The 14,132-nt window shown below is 41.5% G+C and overlaps 4 protein-coding genes across 4 annotated transcripts; 3 read left to right on the forward strand and 1 right to left on the reverse strand.

Annotated features, from left to right (window-relative positions):
- Positions 1–4,652: 4,652 nt before the first annotated feature.
- On the forward strand, positions 4,653–5,289 carry MELLADRAFT_110415 (uncharacterized protein; the record flags this gene model as incomplete). Its single annotated transcript, XM_007414522.1, has 3 exons — positions 4,653–4,696; positions 4,814–5,069; positions 5,191–5,289. 3 exons carry the CDS (start codon positions 4,653–4,655, stop codon positions 5,287–5,289), a joined length of 399 nt encoding a protein of 132 aa, XP_007414584.1.
- A 210-nt stretch (positions 5,290–5,499) lies between these two features.
- MELLADRAFT_44928 (uncharacterized protein) lies at positions 5,500–7,076 on the reverse strand (the record flags this gene model as incomplete). The annotated part of the gene is made up of 2 exons (XM_007414618.1): positions 5,500–5,834; positions 5,915–7,076. The coding sequence occupies 2 exons, from the start codon at positions 7,042–7,044 to the stop codon at positions 5,726–5,728; spliced, it is 1,239 nt and encodes a 412-aa protein (XP_007414680.1).
- Positions 7,077–7,688: 612 nt separating this feature from the next.
- Positions 7,689–8,970, forward strand: MELLADRAFT_110417 (uncharacterized protein; the record flags this gene model as incomplete). The annotated part of the gene is made up of 5 exons (XM_007414523.1): positions 7,689–7,726; positions 7,794–7,905; positions 7,990–8,133; positions 8,215–8,771; positions 8,826–8,970. 5 exons carry the CDS (start codon positions 7,689–7,691, stop codon positions 8,968–8,970), a joined length of 996 nt encoding a protein of 331 aa, XP_007414585.1.
- A 936-nt stretch (positions 8,971–9,906) lies between these two features.
- MELLADRAFT_66567 (uncharacterized protein) lies at positions 9,907–13,375 on the forward strand (the record flags this gene model as incomplete). The annotated part of the gene is made up of 8 exons (XM_007414524.1): positions 9,907–10,447; positions 10,513–10,875; positions 11,089–11,105; positions 11,133–11,307; positions 11,895–12,060; positions 12,141–12,265; positions 12,323–12,451; positions 12,513–13,375. 8 exons carry the CDS (start codon positions 9,907–9,909, stop codon positions 13,373–13,375), a joined length of 2,379 nt encoding a protein of 792 aa, XP_007414586.1.
- Between the last annotated feature and the right edge of the window lie 757 nt (positions 13,376–14,132).

Raw genomic sequence — 14,132 nt, forward strand, 5'->3', positions numbered from 1 at the left:
TTTGATGAGACCTGTGCATGTGTTCAACATTTTTAAAAAACATGCTGAACATAGGAGATTGCTTCTGAGCACCTTGACAAAACCTTGTTTGTCTTTGATCAAGACTAATTTCATGCTTGTTTCCCATGTCTACAACAAGTCTGTGTTGTGTATATGCTGGAGTACCACATGAAGATAGAAATAGTGCAGACTACACCATACAACTTAAGAATTCAGGGCACCAAAAGTTGAATATGAAATCATTGGAGCTCCCCTTGGGCTGTGTTTGATTAACAGACTGGACTTTAATCTTGGTTCACTACGGCTTGGCTGTGAAATTCTTGGAGAAAATCTCATGAAGTGATCTTGGACCACACTCATGAATCAGAAGCTCTACATGATAAAGAAGGAAAAACATCCGGACTCTTGTTGAAGGAGCTGGTTGTAATTTGCTCATGGTGTCTTGGGTTTTCTAGTGTTCTTGTTGCTTGACTTTCTAGCAAGCACTGGGCTATCCAAAAAAACAAGAGGGTCTCACAACATTGATAATCCTGCAGCATCTTCTGACAAAGACATCTTACAAATCAAAATAATTCCTGAAGGCAGCATGTTATGCCAAATATGTTCACACTCAATCTCAATCATCTTACATCTAAAGAACCAGGTTTAATCTGCACTCATATACCCCATAGACAAGGTGATTATTGTATCAAGGTAACTGTCTCACTGAAAGATGATACTCACATGTTGCAGCCAGTGATGATGTTCAAAGATGATGGAATTGAGTCATGAATCAGGGCCACACACAAATAGAGGATTTGTTCAATACACCTGCCAACATGCCTAAGTTGTCTTTTTCCTTGAAAAAGGGGGTTAAAAGTTATCAACAGTTCACATCAAAACAATACAATTGAATCATCATATGGCCTTCTCTATCATATATGAAGAGAATTCAAGTTATGTTTCAATTTCTTTGAAAAGTGGACATCAAGACATGAGACATAGAGCTGGGTGGGTAGAAAAAATTGATGTTGGTACTCTCATACACAAGTATCCATGTACCTGTTTGAACAACACACTGTCCTTATGGTGAGCCCTTGTTGAAAATGGCACATCAACTTCCTTTTGGGCAAAAAGGGAGATTGTGAATGCTCATTGGGAAGAAAACACTACCCAGACACAATGTCTTGTAGTTTTGCATTTTGACCAGGTGGATAAAACAGGTCCCTTAGGTTTGTGTGCTACTACTAATAAAATTCAGATTTTACAACAGACCTCAACAAAGGAGAGTGATAGATCAAAGCACTATAAGACAGTGAAAGATCAGATCAGGACAGCAGAATAAAGACCTCTTACAGGATAACATGACTGATATAGATGATGATCAGCAGCAGCTGTTCATCACAGGTAAAGAACAAATCCTATAGTTGTTAGTATCAAGGGCTTATAAATTTCAGCTCAAACCTCCAAATTGGATGTTCTTGCTCAAAACTCGACATTTCAAGCTCACAAGACCATCTTCAGAATTCTCAGCCCAGTTGCTTTCCATCTAGATATTTTCTGAAGGATCCAATTAGAACTTTTTTTTTGTTTTTTCTTTGTTTTTTATCATTAAATTCAAATTTCCACTCAAAGACAACACCTGGAAAATCCATGAACAATGGCAGGTCTATATTTGAGAAAAGCTATCCATTCACAGACATAAGTCTGAGGATCTTGAATCTGCTCTTGAATGTCCAAAACTTGGTGTTTTGAGAAAGAACATTGGATTGGGACATTTGTCGTATTAGTCTAAAATTCATAAGCATTTCACATTAACAACCATAGCTAGAATAGAAATCAAATGAGAGACATAAAGGTAGATGGAGGGACACATAGTAAGAAAAGAGAAAATGGGATAAGAAGTATCAAGTAGTAGAATGGTGATGAGGTGAGTAAGATGATCAACTTTTGATGACAGCAAGGCTCTTCTGGAATGTGGACCTACATGTACAAAAAGACATACTTTGGACCCAGATCATATCAAGACACATCCTTGATATCACCCATGTACTCTAACAGCATCCCATCCAAACAACATCAGAAAGTCATATGACAGAGACAGTGTTCCTCACTCAATCTTGATGACATTGCCTCACCAGGTCATTAGAAAGGTGATCTTCACTCAATGTGACTCTGACTCAATCACAGCAAGTGTCAGTCCTGAATACTTGTCCAGCCAAGTTGAAACCTGGTCAAAGATTGAAATATGGGTTTTGTGTGGGAAGAGTCTTCCAAAGAATAAAATAAATCCTTATCAGAAGATGTAACCCTTATAAACTCAATCTGATACCACCAATACTCAAATTATTGATCTGCTTCAGAAAATATAATTTACAGCTGGATGGGCTTCAAACAAAGCAAAGCTTGTACAAAGAGATCTCTAACAACCAAAAGTTTGGAGACCAAATACATTGATTTTTGATAAGATGGATTCTCAACTAGAATGATAATGTTAGAATGAATAGGAAAGGTAGGTTAGATTGCAATGATAAACAACTTACCTAGAATGATAATGTTAGAATGAATAGGAAAGGTGAAGAAGAAACCAATCCATCTAACAAGAATTCTACATTAGATATATAAACTATGACATTAGGTTATAAGGCTAATTAGAGAGATAAATGTATTAGCATAATCACTATGATGTCATCCAACCTATGCATACAACAACACATCATAACAATTTTTTGACCTATGTGTTCAGGTCAAATTGAAAACAAACATCAATGCTAGAACCCACATTGCCAATTTTGAAGAGAAAAGATGCAAGGCTTGACTTTTAGTGATCCAAAGCTTTAGACTGTTTGCATTTTGATGACACAATCTCTCAAACAAATTGAGATCAGTTTGGGGATGGGTAAGGCACTTTTTGTCAAAGATTGACATCTGAGAAGACTCAAAGGAACAGCTGTGCTTAAAAAATGAGCTCAGAATAATGTAGATTACACAGGGACCAAAAGACTTGAAAACCACCATCATGGCTCATTGCTTGGTACCAGATCCATAGCCAAGTTTGCGTATTTGGCTTTCAAATGATTTGACAACAAAATGCTCTCAGTCTCGCCTTTCAATCCACATTAACAACCTTCCCACATGATCATCGAGTCCAATATTACAATGAAGCAAAGATCAAACTGCGACAAGTCTATGCCCTTTCATACTTTATCCACAACCCGCAACGTCACCAAGGGATGAACGTTTCGAGAAAAGACGAGTCAGAAAGACGGAGGAAGCATGCGCTACGAGTAGGCTGCTTTGCAATCCGTGGGGTTGTTTTCATCCCTGGAACGGACTACCAATTTAACATCATCGAGCATTTGTTGAAATTCAAGGAAATAAGACAATCTTTGGAAGATGGTCTGGTGTAGTTGAAAAACGATGAATATCGACATGGCACGAACGATGGCGACGGAAGTGATCAAGTTGAGATCCACAGGAAATGCATTCCAAAAAAAACGAAAACGAAAAACAAGAAGTTGAAAGAAGAAAGAAAGATGTTAGATCCATCAGGTCATCACCACGAGCATTCGCCAAATAATTAAACAAGTTCCTTCCTACGGGAAACAAGGGCGCCCCAGAGCGATGGTTTAAATACGGATCATCATGATATCAAATTTGATTTAATCGGAATTCAATAAATTTTTATAACGTCAACTTATGAGATCTCCCTCAGCGTGTGCAAAGAAAGCATGATGAAGTTTTGAACCCTTCGGGCATCAAGATCTTTATCGACTTTCGTCTTGAAATGACTTTCGTCAATCAAGTTTCGCAGGTTGATGCCAAGAGGGTGAAATTATTGCGTATGGTGATTCGGAAACACACCAGTTCAAACGCGGCTTTTTAAATCCATCGAGCCCGACTTACGCTGCGCCGCAGCAAAACCCCTGCTATGCTCAACCTGTGGTTTATCTTTAAGCTAACTTAACTAAGTCCCTCTCGGACGAACGAGTAGTCGAGAGAGGGACTTATACCTTATACCACAACTTTGGCGTATGAGCCGGAGAAGTTTGGCTGGGCACCTTTTCAATCTTCTATATCTCTATAGCCTACAAACAAATATCCTCTGTACCAAAGAAAAGTCCTCTGCGCCTGATCATCCTACACACGCACATCTTTTCAAATCCCTTCTTTGCCGCCAGGGAAGCCCTTAAAAACCGACTTGAAAAATTGTTTTTGTGTAACATTTCAGCGCGTTTGGTGTGAGCTTTTGACAGGCTGGACAGCTTTCTGTCCGATTTTGGTGATTTTTGCAAACTTCACAATTGCATTGCTCCGTGAGTTCTCAATCAAATTAGATGTAGGCTACACACATGTGTGTAGATTAAGCAGGCGCATAGCTCTTTTCTTTGGTCCCAAGGACATTTGTTTGCAGGATCCACAGATATGGCGCGTTGAAAAAGTCCCCAGCCAAATGTTTCCGGCTCATCCGCCAAAGATGTGGTATAAGGTATAAGTCCCTCTCTCGACTACTCGTTCGTCCGAGAGGGACTTAGTTAAGTTAGATCTTTAAGTGCCTTTGACCAAGTGTAATACCCCCGTAAGACCATGAATTGTCGCGCTGCCCCGTCACTTCCGTCACTACACCACATAAATATCAATCGAGCCGCATACAGTCTATCCAGAAGGAAAGGATGTCTGCCTCCACCAGTCGTCGAGTTCAAGTACCTGGTGCAACGTAAATCATTTATCCTTTCATTTCTTAATTCAAACCCACAGTCTTATGACTTATTCAAAGAAGCATATACTGAGGATTTGTCAAACAAAACGCACCTGATTGATCGATAATTGATAGGGTAATCTCTTATTACGTCGATGCTGATGGTCAATTCGGAAATATCAAGGTCGGATATGACGTGGCCAGATTCGATGAAGCTGTTCGAGAATATCTTGTCGTGAATGAATTTCGTACCAAGAAAGTTACAACTACCACCCCAGGAGCTGAGCTGGAAGAGAAGATGGATTCGCTAACGACTGAGAATGCACCCAATGGCTCGAATGGCGTTAGCAATGAACCAATACAAATCAAGAAAGAAGACACTCAATTGATTGTAGGTTCTTGAGATAATTCTCAAGCTTCATATCCTGATTTTAGGGATCGATTCACTGATTACCAGTTCAGACTGTGTAGTGGGTAGAGAGCTTGTTGACTAACTTGATTTCCTTTATCAGTGTTCTCAACTCGAAGTAACCCCCAAAGTAGCCGAACGGGCCTTGAAAGCTTCGCATGGAAATTTGGCCGAAGCTCTTCTATACTTGATTCGCAAATAAAACTCAAACACCGATGCTTTGGGAAAGTAGAATGTGGTCGTTCATTGACTCATCAAGACTCTTGGCTCGCTCAATGAACATCAAGGGCTGTTGGTCGTACGAGGACGCCTCGGACATCGTCATTTTTGCTCATTTTGGATTAGAGCAGTAATTCCTTTCATGTATAGTGGTTGGACAATCGAGACAGTTTACAGACTCAATTTTATGTTTAAGATAAAATCCTCACAGATATATGCATCCTGAATGTAGATCCCCAAACAACCACTTTTACAATGAGGCAACAAACTTCATCATATCTTTTAAATAAACAACATACACATTGATGGACATCATGAGTGATAATTGCACAAGTACAAAGAGTGGCAGGTGGAAAGAATGAAATACATCCATGGGATGAGAAATAAAATCATAGGCTTTAAATTATTAAATCAAGTTTTTACTCCTTGCCTTCCGTCTTCATAAAGTGCAACATAAATTTACATAGTACTTCAACTTGCTCCATCGTCACTGCGTTATAAAGTGAGGTACGAATTCCTCCAATTGATCTAGAGGTGACTCCCCCAACCAAGATAATGGTTATCTCAGCGATCAAAAAAATATTCGTATGTGAGGTAAAGAGACTGACCGATGTCCTTTGATCTGTTTGATACCTTCTTTGTGTGCCGCGGCGATAAACCGCTCCTCGACTGAAGTGCCACCTGAACAAGTAAATATGACATTCATGCGGCTTCGTGCGCCCGCCTCAATTGGGTTCATATAGAATCCTTGACTTTCGTCTATGATCTTATAGACTACACTGGCTTTCTCAGAGTTAACTCGCTCAATCATCTCCACACCGCCACGTGACATGAGATCTTCAAAAACCAAATTACAAACGTAGATCGGGAACATCGGAGGAGTATTGTAAAGTGATTGATGATCCGCCAAATTTTTGTAGCTGAGCATAGCTGGAACTCGAAAGCCACCAAATGGGACAGCATCATCCAAGTTCACCAACAGGTCCTTTCGTACAATGACAGTTGTTAATCCAGCTGGACCCATATTTTTCTGAGCACCTGCAAACACTAAGCCGAGTCGATCCCAAAGGGCGGGAGAGATACGACGGGAGAGTATGTTGGAAGACATGTCGGCTACTAGTGGTACAGAGTCGTAAGAAGGAGGAAGACCTGATACATCAAAACCTGGATTCCCAAATTCCACTCCATTGACTGTCTCGTTATCACAGTAATAGACGAAAGCTGGTACACGTTGAGCAGAGTTGGGCGCGAGATCAAAAGTCCATCGATCAGCTTGAGGAATTGATTTGAATGACTTTCCATCCGAGCTATATTTGCGTGAATCGATAAGAGTATGAGCCGGACATCCAAGACGAACAGATTCATCAGCAGCTTTTGCACTCCAGCTACCTGTGATGACGTAGCCTGCAGTTACTACTTCCTCTGGTGCAGTGCGATTTTTAAGTCGAAATTGATTAACCAAGTTCAGTACCACGCATGAAAATTGTTGTAATCCACCACCTTGCATGAAGAGAATTTCGAACCGATCAGGTACCTCCAAGAGCTTACGAAGGCGGTCTTGAGCCTCTGCATTTAGGGCCTGAAAGTCTTTCGATCGATGTGAAAGTTCCACAAGTCCAATCCCAGTCGCGTTATAATCCAAAAGACCACGAGCCGCAGTTTCGAGTACGTTGGTTGGTAAAGTACATGGACCAGCTCCAAGATTGATGGTTTGAGCTCGAGTTGATTGGCTAGTCATTTCACTTTTGCGCTTGAATTGTTGAATTGATGGTGGCGTTCTTTGATTATTGATAACAAGATGTGAGATGATGCATCAGATCCTCACTGCGTCCGACTCCATGATCAAAACTTCAAATTTGGGCAGAAACTGTTTTTTGTACGTTTGATGTCAGAAATTGGTCAAAAATACGCCACGATGTCAGAGCCTTGACGCACCTCAAAGGCCAAAGGAGATGCAAGGGATATTTAAAAGCTGGTCACAAATGAATACTTGACTGATCATGTCGATGTTGAGCCTCGCATGTAAGAATTGGTTGGGTAAATAGGCCCATTGACGCTTTGTTCAGAGAGAAATGCTTTTGAAATGCACTCAAAATACCAATCTAGGCGAGATGGTGGAGGATCATTTTTGGGTCTTCCCAGAATCGTATGCAGCTTTTTGCTTGAAGTTGAAGCTTTCGAGATAATCAAAAGAAAAAAGCAACTCAATCTGATTATAAATATAAGATGGCCTTCTCTTTGTCCTTTACGAAGAAATACTCATTCACAAAACCATACATCCATATTGATACATCGCACAATCAACCAACAATATCAAGTCCTTCCACTTACCTAAACAGTCAAGCAATCAATTTTTAGATTTATATATCCGAGGCTTTTCTAATGGATCACCTAACTTCTTCCATTTCTAGCTATTCAAAGTGAGTCACTCTTGCTTACCTTGAAATAAAACCACAAATGATGGTCTGACTTGGTGTTCAATGACAGCGTTCGAGCAACTGATAGAAAAAGCAATTCTAAACCTTCAAAATCGCATGAAAAATTAACCAAGTTGATCAGTAGGCCATTCAGTTTTTTCCGACGTGAAATAATCAAAAAGGTCAAGCATGAAAAGACTGAGAACAGTACCGTTCAACACTTCCGAGAAAGCTCAGATGACAATAATCCACGTGAGTCGGAACAGAACTCAGAGGCCCATGAGCGAAGTGCTGAAGGAGGTAAGACAACAGCGGCGGAAGACACCTTACCTTTAAGTAGACTCGGTGAGAGCATTGATGACCAAACTCAGGGAGACTCCGAGCACGATCTACTGCCCTCTCAGTCAAATGTAAGTAATCTTATCAATCGAACCATCAATCAAGTGGAGCAGAAAAACTGACAGTCTTTGATTTTCTTATCAATTTAACAGTCCAGACCATTAACAAATTATTCGATAATTCACAATTCCATCATCACTCAAAGTCAAGAAGGCTATCATTCAGCTTCTAGTTTAGATATATTGAAAGATCCTAAAAGATTCATTCATGGGCTTACACATCTTTCTATACTCAACTTTGAGATTGTTTCTTCATCTTCTAGATCTGGAGAAGTCGTGAACAGTCCTTGGGATGAGAACTCATTGGAATCGGGGAAGCAAGTTCAAAAATTATTCAAGACAGACTCCGATGGAGAATCGCAGGTACTTTGTAACGACGAAGAGATTGAACAATCGAGTTCGTCTAGAAGGATTTCAACTTCAAGTCCTAAACATCAGTCGCAGAGCTTTGAACCAAGTTCACTTGAACCTATTTCGCAAGATAACCTGATTAAAACAGACGATAAAAGTAAGTCAAAAGAATACAAATTCAAACGTTCTAATGATTCAGAGCCTTATCGCGAACCTGTTTATGAAGATAAAAGTACATGGATTGCCTCTAATATGTTACAAGCATTATGGAACTTATTAGAAGGTGATGAACCCCACAAGTGATTCTCTTTTTTATTTTCCAATCTTTGATTTTCTTGTTTTATATTTGTAAGATACAAAACGCAATTATTTGCACATAATCCTGTTAGAAAAATCGGGGTTGAATCCAATCAAATGAGTCAAATTGGCCAGCAGGCCAACTTGACCAATTCCCTCCTCGAAAAGGAGACATCCTCTGGACTTACGGTCAGGGATTAGGATTTCATCTTGAAACAAGAGTGTGAGATGTGCCATTTACAAGCTACCCTATACATCTTGAATGAGGGGTTCTCTTCATTCGTTCGATCTTTCCACCTCGTGGGTCTGATGATGAGAGATCATCTAAGTACTCAAAACAATCTTCTGAACCCGCTGACTCACCCATGGCTGTTGAAAGTTTGAAGAATGATACAAGTTGCCCGTCAGAGGTGGATGCGGCTCCCATATGTTATTTCCAATGATTTTTACATTGTCCTTGCCACCGCAACAGCTCGCTCCTTACTTCGTACCCAAGATCCACCGTTGAAGGTGGCCTTGGATGATACTTTACGTACGTTTACGGAAATGATCTCAGACTCGCTGGCTTACGATGTCATTCTTCATATCCTGGATTTTAAAAGTCACGAGGATGTGGACACCGTATGGAATGAGGCCTTTCACTCTATGAGATCTAGTCAGATACCATGTGCGATTTGGTACAGTTTTAGCATGATTCATATCTCCCATTTTTCCGATCTTGCTACCACTGAACAGCTGCAGAGGCTATCCCGAATATTCCTGAGATGTTCTCCGTTCCAACTGACTCAAGCTGTCGACGAAAAATATCAAACGGCGATTCTCAAGCGTAGCGCAACACCACTTCTTTCTGTATAATGACTATCTAAACAGTGAGAAAAGTGTATTTCCTGACTGTTCATAGCTTCATTTCTCAGCATCTGAAACCCCCTCGCATCCACTTACATACACAGCTATCTTCCAAATTTCAAACTCACCTGTGAGCCCCGACTACAACCCAGCTGACCGGGTCTTGTCCGCCAAAAATCCCTAAGTCCACGATCATTACTCAACCACCCACCCACTTCTTCAATATTCAAACATCACCACTTCTTCGAAATCCATCATCACCATCAACCATCACATCATTATTTACTCACAATGGTACGCCGTGTACGAGTATGTCGCTCTCCCAACGCCTCGCCTCCTGGCAAAAAGAAACGGGCATCACCAAAGCCCAAAGCTGAAGCTGAAGCGAAATTCCAGCGGGACGTACAACAAGCTCGTCAATTACTACACGGCCTCTCAGTCTCACCCGAAGCTGGTCCCTGTACTCACGACTATGACGCTCAGTTGAATCAATTTATGCCGTATGGAGATGAAGAGCCTTCCGAAGATGAAGAGGAAGGTGGCAACGATGACGATGGTGTTGGAAGTGGCTGGGTTAACATGAAGGATTTCGATGAGGATGGGTCAATCCGACGTTTTGTGGCCAAACAACGAGAATATCATTATGCTCAACAACGTGACAAGCTTCGGATGCAGTGGGCCGAAATCGAAAACCAGCTGACTGCTGCTTACCTCGAATGTCAAGCTACGACAACAAACTGGACCACCCAATTCTCATACCTTGACGACGTCAGTAAGGATTGTCAATGCGAAGTATTTCATCATCACAATATGGATCTAGTTGATATTCTCGGTAAGTGGTGATGTATAGTTAGTTCTTCATTAATGCCTATACTGACCCTACACACGTGAACGCAGGTCGAAAATCTCAATCAGTCAAATTCTGCCGCTGCCTACCCGAACCGATACAGCTTGTCTTCCAAGGCTTTCTCCCAGCATCACCCAGTCAGCCCCGGACCGGCTTTTCCATCCGACTTTTACAACTTCATCACCATCTCTGGCTCACGTCGGTCTGCTCAGTATCGGGATTTATCGAAGGGTTGATGAACTTCCTCGATACTAGATCTGCCAAGCCATTGAAGGCACGAGGAGGCCGTGGTACACGTCGCAATCTCACCCAACCTTTCTCGAACGCCAGCCACCTCTTCAGTCGAGTGAAAGTGTTGTCAAATCAGCTACTTCAAGAAGGTCTCCAAATGAAGCCAGCGGACGTTTGGGCTCGTCGGTGCCCTCGGTGCTTTGGTCCGGCAAAGGAAGAAGTGAAGGGTTCGACGAAGGAACCCGACGTGATCATCTGTATGGACGGCAATTTTCAACATCGCCACAACATCCTTGCCAGTAAGGATAATCCGGAGGAGACTCAATATCCATCTATATTCATCCCGCCGTCCCAAATCGCCCAGCACAACGTTTTCCTCCCTGTTGTTCCTGTAGTCAAAGATGGAGCTGAAGTAAGTACCCGTCGATTTCACTCACAGGACGTACAAACTAACCAATTGGCCCTCAGTATCCATGTTCTGAAGCTCACAAGGCCGCCGACGACACCAGAGGCAAGTCCACATGGGATAAATGCAACAATACCGGGCTCTTCGCGGCGGCATGTCGCCACGATGTTCCCCTGGCGATGGCAAACATCTATCAAAGTGGCGAGAAGTATGTCCAAACTTCCTTTCGAACCTTTCTATCCACCAACAATTGATTCTAGTGTTTTATGTGTAGGATGTACTATCCGTTGAGTGATTTAAAACGAATCCTGGACGACTTTCCAGATGATACGTTTGGTGTCTTATATGACATCGGTTGTCATCTTGACAAACACATCAAATTAGTAAGTTTATTCTTAATTTCCAAATTCGAATGTGATTGCTGAGTTTGATTTTACACTTCCCTATAGCATAATCTTCTACCGGAACATCGGGACCGCATCTCGCTAGGTACATCGGTCTTCCATGCCTACGTACACACATGGGCTTGTCAACTATTCTACAACCCAAGGTACTTAGACGGTTGGGGTTTATCTGACGGCGAAGGTCTCGAACGGGATTGGTCATTCCTTGACCCCCTAATTGCAATGTTGCGAACATCAACTCGGTTGCATCGGCTTCAAGCGATTGACTTACGATGCTTAGCTTTGGCCTTGGTACTGTTGGCGGGTACTGGGGATTGGCTTCAACGTCGATTTCGAAAATCAACATCAACCGTCCAAGAAGCTCAACAGCAATTGATGACCCTGTGCACAGAGGCTAATCCTTACCAGCCCGGCACAAACTACAACTCAGCGTACTTTAAGACACAATGGGAAGCAGAAAGAGCAGCTAACCGCACTACCGCCAAAGACATCAAGGTGCGACAACAAATCGAACTAGGTAAACTACTTTGCCTGGAAGCAAAGATGTATGAAACATGGTAAGCATCTCCCTCTTCATCAAAATACAACACTCGACAATATTAACAGGTCACTCAAAAATATTGAAATTTCAATGCAGGGCAAATGATACGGACAACGAAGAGCACACCTTTAAACGGCTGGACGACTTTCAAACAATTGCCAAGGATATTGAGGCGCAGCGCAAGAAAGTCGGCCTTCCAGAAAGCTTATCTAGGCTACCACGTAAGTCCCTGATGGTTTTGACTATAGGTACTTTAACTTACAACTTTGCGAAATCAGCAACAGCGATTGATCTATTTCTGAAAGTTTGGTATGCGAAAACGGAGGTTAGAACACGATTTCTGGCATTACGGGCTGAGCAGAGGCCATTAGATCCCGAGAACAAGGTTGGAGGTGGCTCCAAGCTTGGTGAGCATATATCAATTTATTTCAATAAACTCAAGTTAATGAAAACTTGGTATTCCCCTAGGGCAACACGAGAAAGAACGTATAATGACTGCAATTTCGAAAAGATCGAAAACAATGAAAAAAGCCCTAGCAACTTATAACAAAGTCGCCCAACAGTTTCAGGCCGATTTTCCAGACCACCGATGTTCGCCAGTCATAGAGTATCTCGATTTGTTACAACTCGAGTCCGACGATCCCTTCTGGAATGACGGTGTCTTCACGCATTTGAACGAACCGTGGGCAGTGGATCACAAGACTCAAATGGGGATGAGAGCTCTAGCCCGCGTGCAGCGAGGACAAGAGGAGCTTCGGAGGGTGGGTTGGGAAGTTCGGAGAGCTATGCGTTGGGCAACCGAAGTACATCAGCAACTATGGACCATTCTCGACGCTCTCAATCACCCTGATGTCGATTTTCACATTTTCATCGAAGCATTTCTAACTAATGCGGTTCTTTCAAGCTCTTCCTTGCGCGCGAAGATAGTGCTAGTACGAGGGTTACTTCATACCGAATTCATCCGGGTTTTTACGTTACAAGTCAGGTGGGATAGGAAATTGATGGAAGTTCTAATGAAGACGCCTCATCAGGTAGGCGATGATGAATTGATGACTATATGGAAGTCACAACTTTACAAGATGGCCCAGCTCCAACTCAACGGCTTTGGATCAGCAATATCAGGAGACTATGAGCATCTGATGCCTCAGATCATGGACGAAAACTTGCTAGACAGATTTGACGGAGTAGGTGTGAATGACGGGTTCAATCAAGAACCAGGTGAGGAAGATGCGCTGTCTGATATAAATGAGGAAGATTGGCAAAATATTATTGATGAAGGTATGATGCAAAACATGTTGAATGTTGATGGGAGGAATGATGTTGAAGGATGAGGATCTGAATTTCAAGTTGTTTTTATGCAAGAATTTGTATTGTATTATATGTATTTTCATTGTTTTCTAAAAATTTTGTCTTAAGTTTGACACACGAATTACATTATATCTTTTTTGCTTTCCTTTCATACTATTTTCTGTAATTCAATATGTTCAATTTTTTAGTGAGATCTTATATATTTATGAGTGACTGTTAGAAGTTGATCAAAGTGTGACAGTGGCATTGCCCACAAGTTGAATATAGATAAGTTGTTTGCGCACGAAAACTTTACCTTCTACATCTACATTAGTAGGTATTGTCACAGTCACACACTGTGTCAGTGTATGTATGTGAGGGAGTTGTCAACCTGGGTTTTGCACTTCCTGTGCAAAATTCAGGGTGAAGGTATGGTTTTTTGGGAAAAGTGTGATAATTGACTCACCTCAAAATTGAAAAATTTCTTACGCAGCAATACCACTATAACTCAGTTGTTCACAATGTTTGGGAGTGATATATAAATGAGGACATGTTCAGATGGGAGTTTTTGATGTTCGAGTGCAAAAATCAGGGTGAAGATGTGGTATTTTCAAAAAAGTGTGATAATAGACTCCCATTAAAATCAAAAAGTGTCATTGGGGGGGCTCTGATTAGCATATTTATGTTATCTTCACTACTTTTGGGCGGGAAATATATATGAGGACGTGTTCAGATGGTAGTTTTTGATGTTTGAGTGCAAAAATCAGGGTGAAGTTACAGGTTTTTCGAGGAGGTGTAATA

The sequence above is a fragment of the Melampsora larici-populina genome, assembly GCF_000204055.1.
Source record: "Melampsora larici-populina 98AG31 unplaced genomic scaffold MELLAscaffold_44, whole genome shotgun sequence".
Classification (NCBI taxonomy): domain Eukaryota; kingdom Fungi; phylum Basidiomycota; class Pucciniomycetes; order Pucciniales; family Melampsoraceae; genus Melampsora; species Melampsora laricis-populina.